This window comes from Nicrophorus vespilloides, unplaced genomic scaffold (assembly GCF_001412225.1).
Source record: "Nicrophorus vespilloides isolate i.1.1-1 unplaced genomic scaffold, Nicve_v1.0, whole genome shotgun sequence".
Classification (NCBI taxonomy): domain Eukaryota; kingdom Metazoa; phylum Arthropoda; class Insecta; order Coleoptera; family Silphidae; genus Nicrophorus; species Nicrophorus vespilloides.
Genome location: NW_017099244.1, coordinates 14,344 through 32,799, shown reverse-complemented (window position 1 = coordinate 32,799; position 18,456 = coordinate 14,344). Strand labels below are relative to the sequence as shown.

The 18,456-nt window shown below is 44.6% G+C and overlaps 4 protein-coding genes across 5 annotated transcripts; 2 read left to right on the top strand and 2 right to left on the bottom strand.

The window, feature by feature from the left end:
• Positions 1-2,224: 2,224 nt before the first annotated feature.
• Positions 2,225-7,684, bottom strand: LOC108564249 (attractin-like protein 1). The gene is made up of 9 exons (XM_017923240.1): positions 6,923-7,684; positions 6,242-6,648; positions 5,890-6,183; positions 4,687-5,823; positions 4,500-4,631; positions 3,669-4,436; positions 3,231-3,615; positions 2,811-3,103; positions 2,225-2,748 (listed from the first exon to the last, which is right to left on the bottom strand). The coding sequence occupies exons 1-9, from the start codon at positions 7,159-7,161 to the stop codon at positions 2,570-2,572; spliced, it is 3,834 nt and encodes a 1,277-aa protein (XP_017778729.1). The 5' UTR covers positions 7,162-7,684; the 3' UTR covers positions 2,225-2,569.
• A 134-nt stretch (positions 7,685-7,818) lies between these two features.
• Positions 7,819-12,600, top strand: LOC108564247 (RRP12-like protein). Its single transcript, XM_017923239.1, has 11 exons — positions 7,819-8,038; positions 8,106-8,419; positions 8,479-8,796; positions 8,863-9,111; positions 9,189-9,418; positions 9,480-9,756; positions 9,816-9,980; positions 10,040-10,294; positions 10,356-10,592; positions 10,652-12,201; positions 12,268-12,600. Exons 1-11 carry the CDS (start codon positions 7,903-7,905, stop codon positions 12,506-12,508), a joined length of 3,972 nt encoding a protein of 1,323 aa, XP_017778728.1. The 5' UTR covers positions 7,819-7,902; the 3' UTR covers positions 12,509-12,600.
• A 58-nt stretch (positions 12,601-12,658) lies between these two features.
• Positions 12,659-14,951, top strand: LOC108564251 (hexosaminidase D-like). The gene has a single exon (XM_017923243.1). It carries the CDS (start codon positions 12,925-12,927, stop codon positions 14,641-14,643), a length of 1,719 nt encoding a protein of 572 aa, XP_017778732.1. The 5' UTR covers positions 12,659-12,924; the 3' UTR covers positions 14,644-14,951.
• A 24-nt stretch (positions 14,952-14,975) lies between these two features.
• On the bottom strand, positions 14,976-18,455 carry LOC108564250 (rho GTPase-activating protein gacF-like). 2 transcript variants are annotated; one of them, XM_017923242.1, is made up of 9 exons: positions 18,252-18,455; positions 17,435-18,125; positions 17,307-17,376; positions 16,912-17,247; positions 16,342-16,776; positions 16,173-16,279; positions 15,671-15,828; positions 15,305-15,611; positions 14,976-15,207 (listed from the first exon to the last, which is right to left on the bottom strand). In XM_017923242.1, exons 2-9 carry the CDS (start codon positions 18,092-18,094, stop codon positions 15,178-15,180), a joined length of 2,103 nt encoding a protein of 700 aa, XP_017778731.1. In that variant the 5' UTR covers positions 18,095-18,125; positions 18,252-18,455; the 3' UTR covers positions 14,976-15,177. The 2 variants fall into 2 exon arrangements, with proteins under 2 accessions (XP_017778731.1, XP_017778730.1); XM_017923241.1 differs by having other exon boundaries at positions 16,342-17,247.
• Position 18,456: the final 1 nt, after the last annotated feature.

Sequence of the window (18,456 nt, the reverse complement as noted above, 5' to 3'; positions counted from 1 at the left end):
CAGAGAAATATATGTTATATATGTATGAAACAAAAAATTAAGTATTCGAGGACGGCGTAGGAGGGTCCACTAATCAATAAATTACTAATTTGAACGAAAAAAAATAATAATATTAAAGCATTCCAGTTTGTTTTTTTCTTCTTATTTCATTTCCACGTGTAATCCTAAAACAATAGATATTGATTATTATTGCTAAAAAAAAACAAAGATCAACAAAGAACTCACCCTTAAGACACGCCTATTATAAGTGGGTGGGGAAACGTAATGAAAAAGGCGTGGACAAGTCATGGATTGTCATGGTAATTACCATACTTATTCAATGAAAATGCAACAAGTTTCCGTCTTTCCGAGTTCTTTTTTTTACTTCCGGTCATTTCCGTCTTATTTTTTTTAATAATAATAATTAATTCATTAAAAAATAATAATAATAATAAAAATGGATACATATTTACATTGATTAATAGGAGTTTTTTTTTTCACATAAATATTTGAAATAAACAGAGAAATATATGTTATATATGTATGAGAAAGAGAGAGAGAGAGAGAGAAGGATGTATATGGCAGTGAAACAAAAGTGATATGCGAACAAGTACACAATAATAATAATAATAATAAGGACATCGATGAGTCTGAGATTGCTTGCATTTCCATGGAAATAAGAAAACAAAAGGTGATGAAGACATAGAGAGGAATGTTCGGTTTCACAATAGAAAAGTTGGATTGGAGTATGAAAGAGAAGAGAAGGTAACAACGTTCGTGGATGCAATGCGAAAGGCGAGACTCAAAGATGAAATGAGCATTTTGATACATCGAAGTACAAATAATACGTTACAATAATAATAATAACAAAATAAAAAAAAACAAACGATCAGTCTCCCATGACACTCAAATATAACGTCCATTTGTTTCATAAACAAAAATAAAACGACGCACAAAACAAAAACAAAAAAGGAATGGCGTATTTGATTGTTTTTGTTTATTCTTCTTCTTCTTCTTATTACTTTCGATCCTCTCTTGTTGAAATCTTCACGGATAAACGAACAAAAGAAAATCGTTTCGCCATTAATCTCGATTCACCTAACTAGTTAATCAATATATATATATATAATACATACTCTACGGTACTAGCATATCTACTCAATAACAGTATTCTTGTCTTAATGATCGTATTTTGTAAATTCATACACCTGCTTTCCTTTTCCAGGACGTTCACAGAAACCACTTCCGCATTCGTTTGTTTTTTTAGGCCTACCATGACTATACACATTACAAAAATCAATCTCCCAACCCTAATCCGCCCCTTCCCCCATTCATTATCATTATTTTATTTCCGGTTCCGGTTAAATTCGCCATTTATTACAATACGTTTCAACTTTCTTTCCAATAAATCGTGTGAGTGTGTAATTTTTCTTACTCTTATTCACTTTAAATATCACATAATTCCCTAATAAAAAATATATTTGTGTTTATATATATGTGTGTGTGTTATATCAATCGTGCGTACACTTTCTGCGTACATCCAAATATATATATAGTATAGACATCATCATCATCATTATACACAATTTACTGAACGGAAGCAATTTACTTTCATCATAATGTTTTCCTGCATTCACTTTCTAATAATTCATATTTGGAAACCTAAATTTAATTCGAACTTTCTCTTAAGAATTTCTTCGTATTTGTATATTGGCAATCGGTTTCACTGTTCTATATAAATAGCAATCGTTTCGAGTCTCCTCTGTTTCTGGCGATTTCAATTGTTTGTTTATTGATGCTGATTTTCTACACGTTGCTACGCTACGATGTTTGTAAATTCATTTGTTTCCTTTGATTTTTAACACTAAAATGTAATCGAAATCAAGTGGCTTCATTTCAAACTCTAATGTGACCGATTCTAAGTTCTCTGTTAATTTTCCGTATACAAAATAACAAAATAACTTAAGTAGAAACCACACGACACGATCGAATGATAAAAATCTTCAAATCATCCGACGTTTCACCGATCAATAATTACAAAATATTCGACTACGTACGTACTTCATCCGCAAGTATCTAAAGTCTATTACGCGTGTGTTCTTTTTATGTTTGTTTTGTTTGTTTTTAAGTAACTACTTTCATCAAAAATGCACGAATACTAAGAGAGAACAACAACAAGAAGATTTGCATACACACTTAAAATTGTTAAAATTTAAAATTATAAAGTACAAATTAAGAAAAGTGTTAATATAAATAAACAGGCCCTTTCGCAATTCATTCGTAACAAATAAAGGTAAACGAAAACTAACGAATCAATTGAAAAACAAAAATGTTAAGTATTCGAGGGCGGCGACTAATCAATAAATTACTAATTTGAACGAAAAAAAAAAATAATATTAAAGCATTCCAGTTTTCTTTTTCTTGTTTCTCATCCTCGCTCACGATTCGAGTTTTGTTTTTGTTCGGTTCGCGGCTTTTATATTCGAACGATTTATATAAGTAGAGGACGATCTCTTTGTCGTCTGTGTCTGTTGGTTGGTTTTACATAAGTTTGTTACCGACGTGGCAGTGCTGGTCGATGCAATCGATGCTAGAGACATCCGGCGTCGGGATGTTGCGATTGAGATTTCCTCGACGTCTTCGTCGCTCCTCCTTTCACCTCGATCTTCACCTGATCGACGCTCAACTTTCTCGTGTTTCCCAGCGTCACCAGAGTGCTGGCAATCGCCAATCCGGCCGACTGTCCTCGCACAGTGTACGGTTCACCTCCTTATATAAACAAAGTTAAACGAGTTGTTATTGTTGTTGTTACATTCGATCATTCATCTTACCTGTTGGCAGACGAACCAGAAGACTTAGAACTGCAGCTTTGTTACCGCTGCACGGCTCCAAAGCAATGGGACTCGGAGCGTCCTTCTTGCTCCGCAACCTCTCCAAGGCCAGATGGATTGCGTTATCTGCGTCCACCTTTTCCTTCACCTCGACCTCGACGAGAACCTGCGAGAATGGCCTGGAAGCCATCTGCTCCATCTCGACGAACAGTCTCTGCCTGCGCGTGTACATGTCGTATCTCTGCTTGATCTTCCACATTATCGCAGCAACCAGCAACAACAACAAAAAACACCTGAAACACGATCAATTCGTAATTGCAATGTACACTCATCATCAAAGGAGGCTATTAAGAAGAGAAAAAAACACTCATTCATATCGATTGCAGCCCGTTGTTAATTAGGTGGCCTAATCGCACTTACGTGGAGAACGTGATGAAGAACTGCTGCAGATTGAGCTTGGGATATTGCGAGAACGAAATCTGTATCCAGAGGGGCGGCTGGAAGTCGTACACGTAGACGTAGAAGGTGGTCAGGGTGACGTTGTCCTCGGTGCCGAAGTTGTACTCGGACTTGGTGAAGCGCGATCTGAAGGTGGAGCAGTTGTGACCGGTGTAGATGGCCTTCTCGTCCTTCGAATTGCCCCTCTTCACGGTGATGTTCATTTTGGCGAGAACCGAACAGGTGATGGTAAAATCGGCGTCGATGTCCGGTTTCGTCGGCGAATTCCGGAAGTTGATCTGCGTGTAGTGACGATCCTCCTTCTTGGACAGATTGAACGTGAACTGGTAATCGATTGTGAGATCATCTGTAAATGCACAATTTATTTGGATTGAAATGTGCGTTTCAGTTTCTACTTACAGTAGCAGAATCCTTTGTTTGTGGGATCTCCGTGGTAGTGATTCGCTGCGTCGCACTTCTCGCAGTGATCTCCGCCCAAACCTTTGGTGGTGCAGTAGCACTTCCCGCTCTCCGGATGGCATTGGGTTGCTTGTCCGTTGCATTCGCACGGCTGGCATTGTCCTCCGTTTATCGGCGAACCCCAATAGCCTTGGACGCAGCGCTCGCAGTGCGCCCCCCAGGTGTACCCACGACACGGAAGACATTCGCTAGTGTTTCCACGACAACTGGCGTGTCCGTTGCACTGGCAGAGAGGGCAATTGGTGAAATGCCACCTCTCCGAAGGGCACGTGCTGGATGGCAGAGATTGCGTGTGCAGAGTCGGACCAGCGTATCCACCGGGCATGCACTTTCCCAGTCCTGTCCTGCTCCCATCGTCGCACCAACCGCAGGCTGGGTCGTCGCGACACTGGGCGCAGGTTAAGTAGAAGCTGCACTGTGATTTCTCCTCGTTACCGCTGCTTCGGCACTTGGTGCTGACCGTCGTCCACTCTCGGCAACGGCCGTACGGGAAGCTCGAGATGTAGGCGTTCTTGTCCACGCAACGACCCTCGTTCTGACACCAAATACACTCCTCCTGTGTGCAGTTCTGACAAGAGCTGTACTCGGAGCAGACTCGAGGACACTGCTGTCCCTGATCAATAACCATCACATCGGTCTGTGTCTGATTGTTTCCGGCAGTCGGCGGAGTATACGTCGAGCATTTGGCGCTCTCATAAGACCATTTACCTGAGTAAACATTATTAATTAATAAATTGCTTAATAATTACCAAACAAACTTCGGTTACTCACAATAGTTAGTTTGAGCGCTGCATGCTTTACACGTATGCAACTTATCGCACATCGGTCCCGCATCCAACGGACATTGGTCCAAAGAGAAAATGGGCAGGTCCTTGGAATCCTTGCACGAATCATAGGCGCACGCTAAAATAAAAATTTAATTTAACATTTTGATGAATATTTTGATTTTATAACTGACCCGACCCGACCCAACCAGAAACTGTGTTGCACCAGACACATTTTCTGGTTGTGGAAACGCAGCTGGCGCAATCCTCCATCTCGCCGCAAATCTCCGTATCCTGGAAGATCCTGTGACCAATGTAGGAACGATTCATTTCCGGACAACGGAGGATGACGGAATCGGCACTACTCAGTTGAGTTCTCGGCACATCCTTAATGTTGATGCACCTTCCATTCTTGTGGTCCCAAACGCACTTCACTCCTGGCCTGGTGTTCAAGCAGACGTTCTGCGCGCTCAGAGGATCGCAAGTACCTGGTGTATACTTGAGGATGTCCGAAAGCATCTGACCATCGAAACCTCCATAGATGTAAAGAGATCCCTCGAAAATCGAAGCCGAATGTCCGAATCGCGCTAGATCGGATTGGATCGTCTCCGGAGCGTGCATCGTCTGCCAAGTATCGCAGATCGCGTCGTACGCGAGGATGTCCGAGCTGTAGCATTTGGCGCTGCTGTTGTGGGTGGTATCGTTATGGGTGTTACCTCCAAAGACGATCATCAAGGTGGGAGAGATGAACGTGGCGGTGTGCAGGAATCGGGCACTCGGCGCATCCGTCAGAAGCGTCCACGAGCGATCGTTCGGGTCGTAGGCGTATATATGTTTGCTGAGCACCTGAGCGGATTGGTTGAGTGAAACCACGCCTCCGTACACGTATATCCTTCCCGTATAGTAATCCCAGGCGGCGGTGTGACCGTAGCCGCCCTTCACCGGATATCCGCGAGTCTTCACGATGTGCCATTCCCTCGTCCCGAAGTAATACTCTTGCACTGTATTCAGGTATCCCAATTCCGGTGAATGTCCGAAGATCACCACCATACGATCAGCCTTCTTATTACCGATGTTTGCGACGACGGTCGCCGTGTGTCCGGCGGATTTAAGAGGTCCGCACAGAAGGATGCTTCCGTTACAAGACTCCGCCTTCACCGTGATGTTCTCCCACGATTGGGCGTTGATGTCGAACGCCCACAGCTCAGAGGTGGGACCTCGATTTCCGCAGATACCTCCGTACAGGAACAGCTTGTCGCCGTAAAGAACAGTCGAGTGGGCGTACCGCATGTGTGGGCCGTCGTTCAAATGCGGAGTCTCCCACACGTTACCTTCGTTACAAGAAAAAAACATCGATAAATATAAATTACCAAATTTGATTGATTGATTTAAATTACCATTGAAATCGTATGTGTACAGCATTTTTCCTTTGTTGTAACTCTCGCCGGAGATGATGTAGAGGGAATCCTTCCACACGGCCGCCCCATGCGACGCCGATCCTGATCCGACGACGTAATTATCGGGAAGGATACTCTCCCAGTATCCGTTGGAGGCAGGTTGGGAGCAGTCGGAACCCTTGAAGCCTGGACTGCATTTACAGCCGTTCTCAGGTTCGCAACTTCCACGCTGATCGTGGGCGCCGCAATTGTTCGGACATTTCTCCAGGTGGCAAGCCTCGCCGGTCCAGTGACCTTACGAGCAAAACAACATAAGATACAAAGATTAAGGGAGGCGTAAGAGTCTGTTTACCATTGCAGGTGCATTGACCGTCGATGCAGACGCCGTTTCCGGAACAGTCGACGCCGGAGACGTTGGACGGACACGCGTTCAGACGATATGTGATGTTGAAACCGGACATGTTGTAGGCGTCATCGGAGAAGAAATGGACGAGGGCGGTACCAGATTGGGCCACAACCTCCGGTATCTTTCTGATGCGATAGGCGTTGCTGTACATGAGCCCGCTGAAGACTGCCAGAAGAGGGGAATTGACGCTGTCACCGTCGTAGATGTACAGGTGATCCCAGCCGCACTCTGTCGCAAATTCCTCCAGGTGAATGGTGATGGAAGCGTTCGGAGCGTCGATCAACCAGCTGCATTTCACACCGATCGAGTAGTTTCCGAAACCATCGTGGATCGTCCCATTCGACGTTCCCAATCTGCAAAATTCAATAACAAATTTTAATTCTGAAGGTGAAATAATAAACTAAATTACAATAGATGTGTAAAAATACAAAATGCTGGCGCCTCTATGAATGATTTAGAATTTGGAAAATCTAATTTAATTGAAGTGTGCACGAAGAAAATAAAAGAAAAAAACAAAAACTAAATCTCACTTTACATAACAGATTTGAACTTTGAGATTCGAGCAGGCTATAAATAAAGCACAGCACAGGAATGAGATCAAAACAAACGACAGGATGATGGTCTCACCTGACTTTGCCACCGCAGAACTGGCACTGTGAGCCCTGCCATCCGTCGTAGCAGGCACAAGTCTCGTTCACGCAGACCCCGTGACCGCCGCAATCCTCAGGAGCCACGCATTTGCTCTGCACCTGCTGCAGACTTCCGACAGCAAACAGCAGCACACTCACACAAACGAGCAGATCCGTCGATTTTCGCCTGTACTTGGACTTGAAGAGGAACAGGAACATCTGCAGCACCTCCAACATGACTCTCTCACTCTGCTCTACCGTCTCCTCACGTCCTCCTGCCTCTGCTCTGCTCACTTGATCACTCTCGCACTTCTTTTCGCTCCTCGTCTTATCAAACGGCGACGACTACTTTGGAGAACATCGCGTGTCCGAGTGAACGTGTGGTTCCTTCGCTCCAGGATAAGGATAACTGTTAATTTTCATTTGATCATTGCGTCGTGGCCACCTCGATTCGACAACAACAACAACAACAGCACGATTGTTATGAAAGACCCTGTTTCTCATTCAACAATCCGAAACTCGTAACTTTTGCTTTGATCTTTTGTCGGGAAGCGAAAGCGAAAGGAAATAATCACCAGCAGATCAGCAACAACCATCAGGTTCTTCTAATTTCTGACATTTCACACCACTCGACCAGTTGACATTTGCAATAACACAACACACGTCCGCGGGGGGGGATCGCTGCAAGAAACCGTCCGCAAAAAAGGTGATAACCGGAAGATGCACGCAAAAGGGAGCGCTAAAAAGTTTTACGAAAAGTTTAAACCGCAATCAAACAACAAACAGAGTCGTTATCTTATCTCGCTTCCGGATTAGTTCAAACGTCCATCGAGCATCTCAACTAATTATGTAGTTCGAATCGAGAGTAGTTCAAAAGACTGCTGTCAGATTTTGAGGTTATCCTTTGATGCATCCAGCGAGACGCACGTGTTTGGTTAGTTGTTTGTGATTCACAAACGGATATCTGCGTAGTGCGCCATGGGGAAGTTTCGGAGCAAGTTGAAGGGTCAGACGAAGGGCAAACGATGGCCCAAGGGTCAGAGTTCCAACTCGAATCCGGAGACGAAGAAGTACAGGGATCTGGCGAAATCGCGTTTCTTCCAGGAGAATTTGGGTTTGTTGTTTTTTCTCTCTCTTATTTTCCTAAAAAAAAAACAATAACTAATGGAAAACAATTGCAGGTGCCTCCAGTTTGACAACTGATGCTTTGAAGAAGCACGATGCCGTGCAATACTCCATGCCAAAGAAGCAGGAGATTGCCGATCAGGAGATGGATGCCGATGATTCTGGGACAGAGTACAGCGTGCAATCATCATGCAAATCGTTTGCCTCTGAATGGTCAGACTGCACGAATGTATCGTACAATAGGTTCCTCACTGTCTTCAGATCAGACTCGGCTTTGCACAAAGAGATGCTGGCTATTCTGGCTGCCGTCACTGAGGTCATCAAGCAGAATGGTGGAACCGAAACACCCACTGAATACTATTGCACTTTGGTAAAACTTTTGTTTACTATTATTACTCGATTGATATAAATAACATTATTTTTTTAAAGTTAACTACATTGGAGCAATTGAGCACTTCCGAAGAAGCCACAGAGGACCAAATGACTGCAGTTCTTTCGTTATTGAATATGGGTATTAAAAAAGTACCTACGGCAGTTTTGAGGACGAGCTTTGGTGATGTTACCAGCAAACTGTTGAAACTGATGAACCAATACTGCACGTCCGACAACAACGTCATAATCAAATCGATCTTCGGGGTGCTTGGAGTATGTCTCAGGGAACAGGAGTTGGCCATCTGGACGCACTCGCAAACCTTGCAGATCTTCGCCTCGATCGTCAATCCATTCTGTGTCCACTCCAAACCTAAGGTAAATTTAATTGATATTTTTACTATAGATATTTTACGTGTTATCTGTTGTTGTTGTTTTTGTCAGTGGAGGAAAGCGGCTCAGCAGGCTGTGTTTGCCGTCATCGGAGCTGACATCTTTAAGAACGAAAACAATTACAATCCGGCAGCGGATAAAGTCGCGGAATTCAGTCTGCAAGCGTTGGAGGCTTGTCTGGGCACCAATTCCAATGGGACTGTTCTCGTCTCCTCCATCCAAGCGGGACAAACGACGATGCTTCATACGTTGAACTTCTTGAAGGACACGATTTGTTATTTCAACAAAGGACATCTTAAGGTAAGCACTTCATAAATAAGATTACCATGGAAACATTGGTACTTACTATGGAAACTGTACTGTTAATTTTGTTTTAGGCCTGTGGTGAGATGATTCTGAAGTTGATGTCACTCAACTATCCTCTGGTCACGTCCGGAGGTCTGCAAGTTCTGCACGCGCTCTTCTCGTCGGCGAAGGCCGTCGCCTCCGCCAAATTCAACGGACAGATGATCACAGCCCTCTACGATTATCAACCATCCTCCATGGATGCCCAGCCCACTTTGGCGTGGTTAACAGTCATGCAACAAGCGCACGTCCATCTGGCAGAGTAAGAGCATACCATTTCATTATAAAGCAACGTTTCTAAAACTATTTTTTCCTCATTGCAGCATCGATATTGCAATGTGCGCTGCGTCTTTACCGAAAGTCTTCACGTCCATCACGCAACTGTGGCTCTCGCAAAAGTCCGAGATAGTGATGGCAGCGACGAGAGCCGTGGAGATGCTCCTGAAGGATGCTGCTGGTCCGATCTGCGCGGACCCTGACATGGCCAGAAAGTACGAGCATTTGATGAGCAAGTGTTTCCAAACCGTGGAGCTGGGTCTCGGCTACCAGTACAACCACGCATGGCCTCAGGTCTTGCATTGCATGTCCGTAATGTTCGAGGTAATGCAACAGCTTTCATAATTAATCGCATGATGTTAACGTTTTTGTTTCTTGCGCAGATCGGAGGCGCGAATTGCAGCAGTCTTCTTTTGGGATGTCTGAAAACCCTGTCCGAATTAAGAGATTCGTACAAGTTCAGTTACAACAACGAGTTGGAGCACGCGGTCGGCGCAGCCATAAGATTCGTTGGACCTGAAACAGTGCTCAGCGTTATATCGCTTAAGGTAAGCGGATTTGTCTCACCTGCTGTTATATAAGAGAATTTAATCAATTCAATTTGCAGAAGGATAACGGTGAACTCATATTGGATAGGTCGTGGTTGATACCGGTGCTGAAGGAGAACGTTCGCTCTTCGAAATTGGACTTTTGGATCAAGGGTATCTTACCTTTGGCCACGGCGTGTCAGAACAAATCCGCGGAATTGACGAATAGAAACGACGCGATTGGAGCGCACAGCGCTGAGCTTCTCTATCTGCAGCTCTGGAATCTCCTTCCGAGTTTCTGCAACAGTCCAATCGACATCAGCGCCAGTTTTAAGGTAATTGTTAAACTGTAATTATTATTATTTGTTATGTATTTACCTTTCGTTTGTTTTGTAGGGCGTTGCTAGGATATTGGGTGTGGCCATATCGGAGCACAAGGAGCTGCGATTGGCTGTGATGGCGTCTCTAAGGAAACTGATCACGAGCGCGAAGGAGACCGAGAACGAGGCGGACATCGCCGAGCTTGCCCGATTTGATAAGAACTACCTGCCCATACTGTTCAACGTGTACACGACGAAACCATTCGGCACGGACGAGGAGGGTCAAAGGTTGGCGGCTCTTGATACAATCGCTGTGAGTATTTTACTAGCATTTAATTAATTATAAACTTAATTACTTAATCAATATTGTAGGTGTATTTGACGATAGCGAGAGCTGAACTGACGAAGCAGCTGTTCGATAACGCGCTGAGCAGACTCGAGAATCTCACGGGAACGGAAGAGATGATCGTGAAGGAGAGTATCCTCGACCTGATTCGTATCTTGGTGAGGTATCAGGACGCGGAGAGCGTCGAGAAGATGTTCATGCAGTGCGTTAAGCATCTGCCTGATATCAAGGATAACAAAGAGCAGAAGAAGGCTTACCGATTGATGGAGGAGATCTGCGGCAGTGAAGCGGAGGGCGTCAAGGAGTTCCTACGGAAACACCGTAAGCTGGTGCAGAAGCTGCTGATGAAGACGCTGCAGACGGCTGCGGTGCAGAGCAAGGTCGCCCGTCTCCGTTGCTTGAACTTCCTGCTGAAGGCGCAACCGGCTCTCGACCACGACAGCAATCTGATCAAGTCTACCATTCCAGAGGCTGTGCTCTGCTGCAAAGATATTAAAGAGAAGACGAGACTCGTGGCTTTCGATCTCCTCAACACAATCGGAGGCATCCTCGAGACGCACGACAGGATGCAAGAGTTCGTCACCATGGTGATAGCAGGTTTAGCAGGAGACGTGCATCTGATGGCATCGACGATCCTCGCGCTCGCCTCGATCCTTCACAACTTCACCGGCACATTGGGACAGAACAACATCTCGCTCATCCTCGATAACATTTTGATGCTGCTCACGACGCCGACACGAGAAATCGTCGATACGTGTCTGAGCTTCATGAAGATTTACATCAGCAGTCTACCCAGTCCTATCATAGCCACATCTTTGCAGAAGATCGTGTCGACGATGTGCGACATGAACAAGGACTGCGCGACTCATTTCCGCATGAAGACGAAGCGATTGCTGGAGAAGTTGATCCGCAAGTTTGGCTGCGATGCGATCATGCCGTACGTCCCAACCACCGACACCGTAATGTACAAGAGGTTGAGGAATATGCGGAAGATGCAGAACAGGATGAAGAGGCTGCGCAAGTCCGCCGAGGAGCAGCAACAGAACGGAGACGTCGATATGGAGGAGGACTTCCTGGTTAAATCGAGGCCGAAGAGCGTCGAGGAGATTCTCGCCGATTCCGACTCAGATTTCGACGATGATGAGGTGGAAACTAACGATCAGCGGTCCAGACAGAAGAAGTACAAGGCGTACATCCAAGAGGACGAGGACGACATCATCGATTTCAAGGATCCGACGGTCATCAACAGGATCGTCGCGAATAAACCGACGAAGCAGACTGAACCACTGGATGCCGAGGCCAAGAAGAAGGCCAAGGACAGAGGATTCAAGACCACAACCGATGGAAGGCTCATCATCAACGAGTTGGACTCTGATGATTCTGATGGCGGCGGCGGCGCAAAGAGAGTACCGAAAGCGAGTAAAATCAACTTTGGCGAGAGCGACTCCGACACCGACTGTGACGACGATGCGGCCACCGAGATACTCAGAGATAGCAAGAGAAAGAGGTCGGATGCTAGCAGCGTTGCAAGCAGCATGGTATCCAAGTACAAACCCGGAGGTTCCGGAATCCACAGGTAATAAAAACTATTTATTAAGAATTATAAATGTTAACGCATTAATTTTTTTTTGCTTTAATTTAGAAATGTTGGAGCTTCGACGAGTTCAGTGTACAGCGGCACCGGTTCCGAGTACAAATCCAAGAAGGCTTCAGGTGATGTCAAGAAGAAGAACAAGGTTGATCCGTATGCGTACGTTCCTCTGGAGAGGAGCACGTTGAACAAGAGGAAGAAGACGAAGAGACTGGGACAGTTCAAGAATATAATCGGTGCGGCAAGATTGGGCGCCAAGAAGGGACTGAAGGCAAAGAGAGCAAAGAAATGATGAGATACGATCCGTTGCGTCTATTAAGAATTTTGTTTGTTTTTTGTATAATATTTAATTGCTAAATATATTCCTACATGTAACTGTTACTTTTAAATCATTTAATTAACATCCTAATCGTGTAACTGATTCTTTGGTTGCATAAGCTGCTATAAGAAGTTCCAAAACATGTTTTCTACTTGATACTATAGATTAAATGTTGTTAACTTAACTTCTTATGGTTTGTGAAATAAGTTAATAATTGTTGATTTGCGTTCATTAAAAAGGTAGATGGTTGGAAGTATAATGTTGGGGTGTTTGGTCTGTTCTGGGGGCGTTAGATGACAACCGATAAACATCGTATTCAAAACATAACCCTCTTGATATAGGGAAGGGTGGTTTCTCTTGTGGTTTATTATTGTTGTTGTTGTTGTTTGATGAAGAATGGAGGTAAGAAATTGATAAGGAATGGTGGTTCAGTTGGGCTGAGGACAGTGGACATAGGTACGACGATGAAGAAGACGAAATTGAAATTCCTGAAGCCGCTGAGCGGCGTATTCCTAGTGCTCATCACCGTTTTCATCATCTACATCTATTTAAACTTCGAACGCGAACTGAGGAGGTTGAAGGAGGTGCAGGTGGTGCCGTCGTTCGATAACTACCTGAAGACGAGGTCCGGACGCACCGCTTCGCAGCAGCAGCATCGTCAGCAGGGCTTCCGCGGGGAGAAGATCGTCCATCTGGACCTGAAGGGAGCGCCTCCGAAAGTGGAATATCTGCGGAAGATTTTACCGCTGTTCGCGAAGATGGGCGCCACCGGTATCCTGATGGAGTACGAAGATATGTTCCCGTACGACGGCGACATTTCAGCGCTGAATCACTACAGCGTGCAGAACATCAGCGAGATGAACGCGCTCGCCGATGAACATCACCTGCAGATCATCCCACTGGTGCAGACGTTCGGCCACATGGAGTTCATACTGAAACTGGAGAAGTACAGGGATCTGCGCGAGGAGACTTGGTATCCGCAGACGATCTGTCCGAGCAATTTCCAATCCTTGGATCTGATCCAGTCGATGATTGGTCAGGTGTTGCGTGCTCATCCTAAAGCGAAGGCGATTCACATCGGATGCGACGAAGTCTTCCACGTGGGCAGCTGCAACAGATGTTACGACAGGATGCTGAAGCACGGATGGTCCAAAGTGCGTCTCTTCCTCGACCACATCGTCACCGTTGCGAAACACATCAAGCAAACGTATCCGGGTGTCAAGGTGCTCATATGGGATGATCTGTTGAGGAACATCGAGCAACCGGATCTGAAGGAGAGCGGTATCGCCGATTACGTGACACCGGTCGTCTGGAAGTACGTGCCGGACATCTACACGACGTTAACGCACAAAGTCCTGTACAAGTACAGCAACGTCTTTCAGAGCGTTTGGATTGCGAGCGCGTTCAAGGGGGCGACTGGTAGTAACCAATACATCACCGACGCCTCTTACCACGTGGATAATCACGCCTCCTGGATGAACGTGGTACGCGACTACAGCATGACCATCCACTTCGAAGGCATCTTCATCACCGGATGGCAACGGTACGACCATTTCGCCGTCCTCTGCGAGCTCCTCCCCGTCGCCATCCCATCTCTGGCAATGTGCTTCCGCCAATTGGCTGGGAACAACGATCCGCCCACGGACCCGCCCATCGACGTTGGCAACCTCTTGAACTGCGACAAACCGTACGGCCTGCTCGGCCCCAACTACGGTAACCCGAAGTGCTCCTATCCGGGCGCCGAGATCCTCGACGAAGTCTACAGACTGAAGCAGCTCAAGGACAAGTACGCTCAGCTTCTCGCCGATTCACGCATCAAAGGATGGATGAACGAGTTCAACGTGAGGCATTCGTTCTCCAACCCCGAACTGGTGGAGAGCGGCACCGCCGATCTGGATTGGTTCAAGGGGCAGCTGTGGTCCGTAGAGACGAACCTCTGGACCTCAATGGCAGACATCTACGATAACTACACCATCTCAGAGTGGATGGAGAGCTACATCAGACCGTTCGAGGCTGAGATCGTCTCGCTGTGGGAGAAGAAGGAAAAGCTGCTCAACGTGGACGTCTGGCCTCGACGACCAATCAACTTCAATATCACCAAACCCTGACCTTCCACCTTTCGTATTATTTATTTATTTATTTTCACGTCTCGTGCTCGTTTCAATTAAGCCAACAAAAGGCGACCTCTTGCTCAATGCAACAATCAATCTGTGTTAGTAGGTGAAAATACACACCAAATAAATCATATATCAAACCTATTTCTACTTCAATTTAGGCCACCTTCCACAAACTACTGGATTAAAGTGGGAGGAATCCATTAAGGAAAATACAGGAAGAAGAAAGGTGGCCGTTTTAAGGAATGGTATTTTTTCTTTCTTTCCAAATTACCCAAAAAATAAATGTCTGTATGTTTTGTATAATACTATAATAACGTGTGATATTTTATAATCTCTCTTTCCAGTTCCTTATTACTTTTTTTTTTTATAAATATATATATATATATCGTAATAGTTTCGATTTTTTCCAAGATCATAACAACGTACTAAACATATATAAAGAGAAGAGAAGAGAAAGAGACAAAAAAAAATAATAGAGTGTAATAATAATAATACTAATTACCTTAATATTAACTAAAATCGAGCTTATTTCTTAACACATTTTATCTTCGACATCTGAAAAATAAAGAATAAATAAGTCTAACGGACGGGGGGAAATCATCTTAGGAATGAAGGAAGGAAGGAAGGAAGGAGTCGCTGCTTAGTAATGTACCAAATTCGTTGGCTTCATTCCTATGCTCCTGTTGGAGGTGTTCCTGAGGGCGATCCTACTGCTGCTGATGTCGCCATCTTCCGTCCTTTTCGGATCAGATACTGATAAGTTTGGTTTAGCAATCTTCCTCAAACTGGACACGAGGTTCTCTTTGCCAACGCTATAGCGACGTGGGCGTATCAGACCGGTTGTGGTAGTAGTACCAGCCCCTTTCGACCCTTCGTTCGTCGACCGGCAACGACCGCTCGTGTTCGTCGCCGTTGTGGACACGTTCGTCACGGAATCAGACTTATTCATGTTATAATTACTGCAAACAAATAATTAATTATCGTTGCAACACGCGAATCGTGTATAGAATATACTAACCACATTTCATCAAAACTGGTGGTTTTTACTAGAGGAGACACGGAGCATTCCAAAGATTTCTTCTTGATCTGACTGGAACAGGCCAGAGGGATGGACAATTTGCTCTGCGGTTGCGTCCTGTCGGGCGTGGATTGCGCCATCGGCTTTAGCTTAGTGTTCTGTGAGGAATTGAAAACGAATTCTTTTATATATTTTTGTCTTTATGTACTTTTCTATATATTTATATGATTTTTAACTTATTTATTTACTATAATTTCACTTGCTTTTTATTTGTGGGCTAATTGTGTACTTTATATTTATTTTATTTTTTTCGGGACCGAAGGAAGAACAGTTGATCTTTTGTTTTCTACTTGGAAAAACTGATTCGGTTCCCTTTGGCCAAATGTACTCATAGTAAATTTATTTTATTTTGTTTTCTTTATATTCTTTTGGTCAATAAACTTGATTATTATTATTATTAATTTCTAGGAATGCTCAAGTCTTAAATCTTGTATTTACTTACGATTAAAGGGGTGCTAATCCTTTTGGAAATGGATGTGCCAATGGATTGCTTCCTGAGCGGAGTGTTCGTCAACTGAGATTTGGCGATCTTGGAGTCCTTCAGGAGGTCTTTGAGATGAAGATAAAAATGTTAAAATACTTTTCCAAGATTGAAAATGTCGAAATAATACCTTTCTTTTTGGTGATCGCGTTGACCGGAAGCATGGCTTTCATCGGTCCCTTTTTGGTTTCCTCGATTTTTTTGGGCTTCAGCTTGTTCGAGCTCGTTATGGAACTGGCGTTGCTGTCGCTGCTCACGTTGCACTTGGTCTCCATTCCGATGATGATGTTCTTCATCTCCGTGACCTGACTGTTCAGGTTGTTCGAGATCAGCGGCATTCCGAACGATTGACAGAGACGTGACCCTTTGTCGACACCATCTCCTTGGAGCAATTTCTCCGTGAGCGACACGGACGCCGCCGTCCTGCTGAGATCCAGCGGCAGCTCCGCGTCCCGTTCCAGTTCCTCCTTCTCCTGCTCGACATCCGATATCGGTCGATTATGCTGCTTGTCCTCGATCGAACTGTGACCGGAATCCTCCGAGCTGATGCTGCTGCAGACGGATCCTGTGGAAGAACACATGAGATCCGCTAGATTTAGCAGCAAACTGTGCCCGGCGATCTTCCGCTCGTAGTTGATGTCAGAACCATTCAATAAAGTGGACAGGGTCAGTATAATTTCACCGGCCTCCCTAAACTTACTCGAGCGGTTAGATATGTTCGAAACATCAATCTTCCCCTCGCCGTTAAGAAGGTCCAACAAATTCTGCTTGTACTCTAACAGCGTTGCAACGTTGCTGCTATTACGACTCTCCTCCTCATCCACAACCTCCTCGTTCTTATCCTGTTGCTGCTCCTCAACTACGAGCACCTCTTCCTCTTCGTTTACCTCTGGGATTTGAGGCGGAATTATTCGATCGATCTCCTTGAACATCGACTCTTTATCACATTTCACCACCTTCTCTATCTCCATATCAGACTCATCATTCGCCAAAAATGGCTGTGGGGTACAATCCAAAATATTTCCCTCCTCATAAGCTAAAACAACAACAACATTATACAATTATATAACTAATTAATTAATACGAAATACTTACAGGCTTCTAAAATTGAGCCATCAGCTATTTTACAAGCAATATGATGAGCCTCGATGAACACCGAATCATTCTAAAAAAAAACGAAATTAGCAATAGTAAACACAATCAATAATAATAATAATACTTACAAATTCATCATCATCCTCCTCCACGGAAGAAGTCCTATTACTTTTAACCTCAGCACTGATGCACCTCCTCTTAATTGCATCCAAATCAGTCTCAGTCTCTGGAACGTTCGCAGCAACAGGCAAACTGTACAGTCTCATTCTCTCATCGATCCTCTGATTCAGCTCACTCAACAGCAGATCATCTTGACTGAACTGATTCGAAATGAAGGCGTTGTTGAAATCTGAACTGCTCAAACCCTTCAAAGAGTTTGCAGAGTATATGGTGGACGGGGCAACGCTCTCGTTGAAGTTACTCGAATTGTACAGACTGAATGCATTCGACGATACACTGGAAACATTTGAATTCTTCCTGTCCAAGAAAGATAACGGATGCAGGATTGCTGTGTTGAGTGTGTCACCGCTTAGCGGAAGGTGCTGCAGGAAGTCTGGTTCTGTGAGTCTTATGGAAGGGCTGTTCATGTGCAGAATGCCCAAAGACTCTCTGCCTGTGATGTCCAGCACCTGAAGAGATTCTCTCCCTATGCTCGACGGTCGAAACGGCATCGACTCTCGACCCAGATCGAAGTTCAGGTGAAGATTGAAATCGTTCGAATTGAAGAGTGTCGTGAAGGATGTCTCGTCCTTAGGAGCCGGACTGTTGAACTCTATCAAATCACCCATTGTTTTTTTTAATCCTTAAGCAAACTCGTAACTGCGAATGCAAAACAACAACGATATTACAATCAAAGCAGGCTATATCGAAAACGGGGGAGTAAAAAAATTGAATAGCAATATTTTTTTTTTCTTAATTCAATTTGTGTAAATCGAACAAACTTACCACGAATTGTCTATTGCATTTAATTTTCGCTCCGTTCTCACACGCACTCAACGATTTCACTCACTTAATGTTAAAACTGGCGACGATCTGTTCTTCGGTTGAGACCAAAAGCGAATGAAGAAAAGAAACAGCGCAAAACTTTTAGCATCAACGGTCCACTACCGGTTTGACAACACAAATTCAAATTTCACCTGTCCACCACGAA

Coding starts and splice junctions, on each gene's coding strand:
- LOC108564251 (XM_017923243.1), top strand. CDS start 12,925: ATGAAGAATGGAGGTAAGAAATTGATAAGGAATGGTGGTTCAGTTGGG.
- LOC108564247 (XM_017923239.1), top strand. CDS start 7,903: ATGGGGAAGTTTCGGAGCAAGTTGAAGGGTCAGACGAAGGGCAAACGA. Junction 9,112..9,188: donor TCAACAAAGGACATCTTAAG/GTAAGCACTTCA, acceptor ATTTTGTTTTAG/GCCTGTGGTGAGATGATTCT. Junction 12,202..12,267: donor GGAGGTTCCGGAATCCACAG/GTAATAAAAACT, acceptor GCTTTAATTTAG/AAATGTTGGAGCTTCGACGA.
- LOC108564250 (XM_017923241.1), bottom strand. CDS start 18,094: ATGGGTGATTTGATAGAGTTCAACAGTCCGGCTCCTAAGGACGAGACA. Junction 15,829..16,172: donor GGATTAGCACCCCTTTAATC/GTAAGTAAATAC, acceptor AATTCCTCACAG/AACACTAAGCTAAAGCCGAT. Junction 15,612..15,670: donor ACCAGTTTTGATGAAATGTG/GTTAGTATATTC, acceptor ATTTGTTTGCAG/TAATTATAACATGAATAAGT.
- LOC108564249 (XM_017923240.1), bottom strand. CDS start 7,161: ATGTTGGAGGTGCTGCAGATGTTCCTGTTCCTCTTCAAGTCCAAGTAC. Junction 3,616..3,668: donor AAACAAAGGATTCTGCTACT/GTAAGTAGAAAC, acceptor GTGCATTTACAG/ATGATCTCACAATCGATTAC. Junction 2,749..2,810: donor TCTGGTTCGTCTGCCAACAG/GTAAGATGAATG, acceptor TGTTTATATAAG/GAGGTGAACCGTACACTGTG.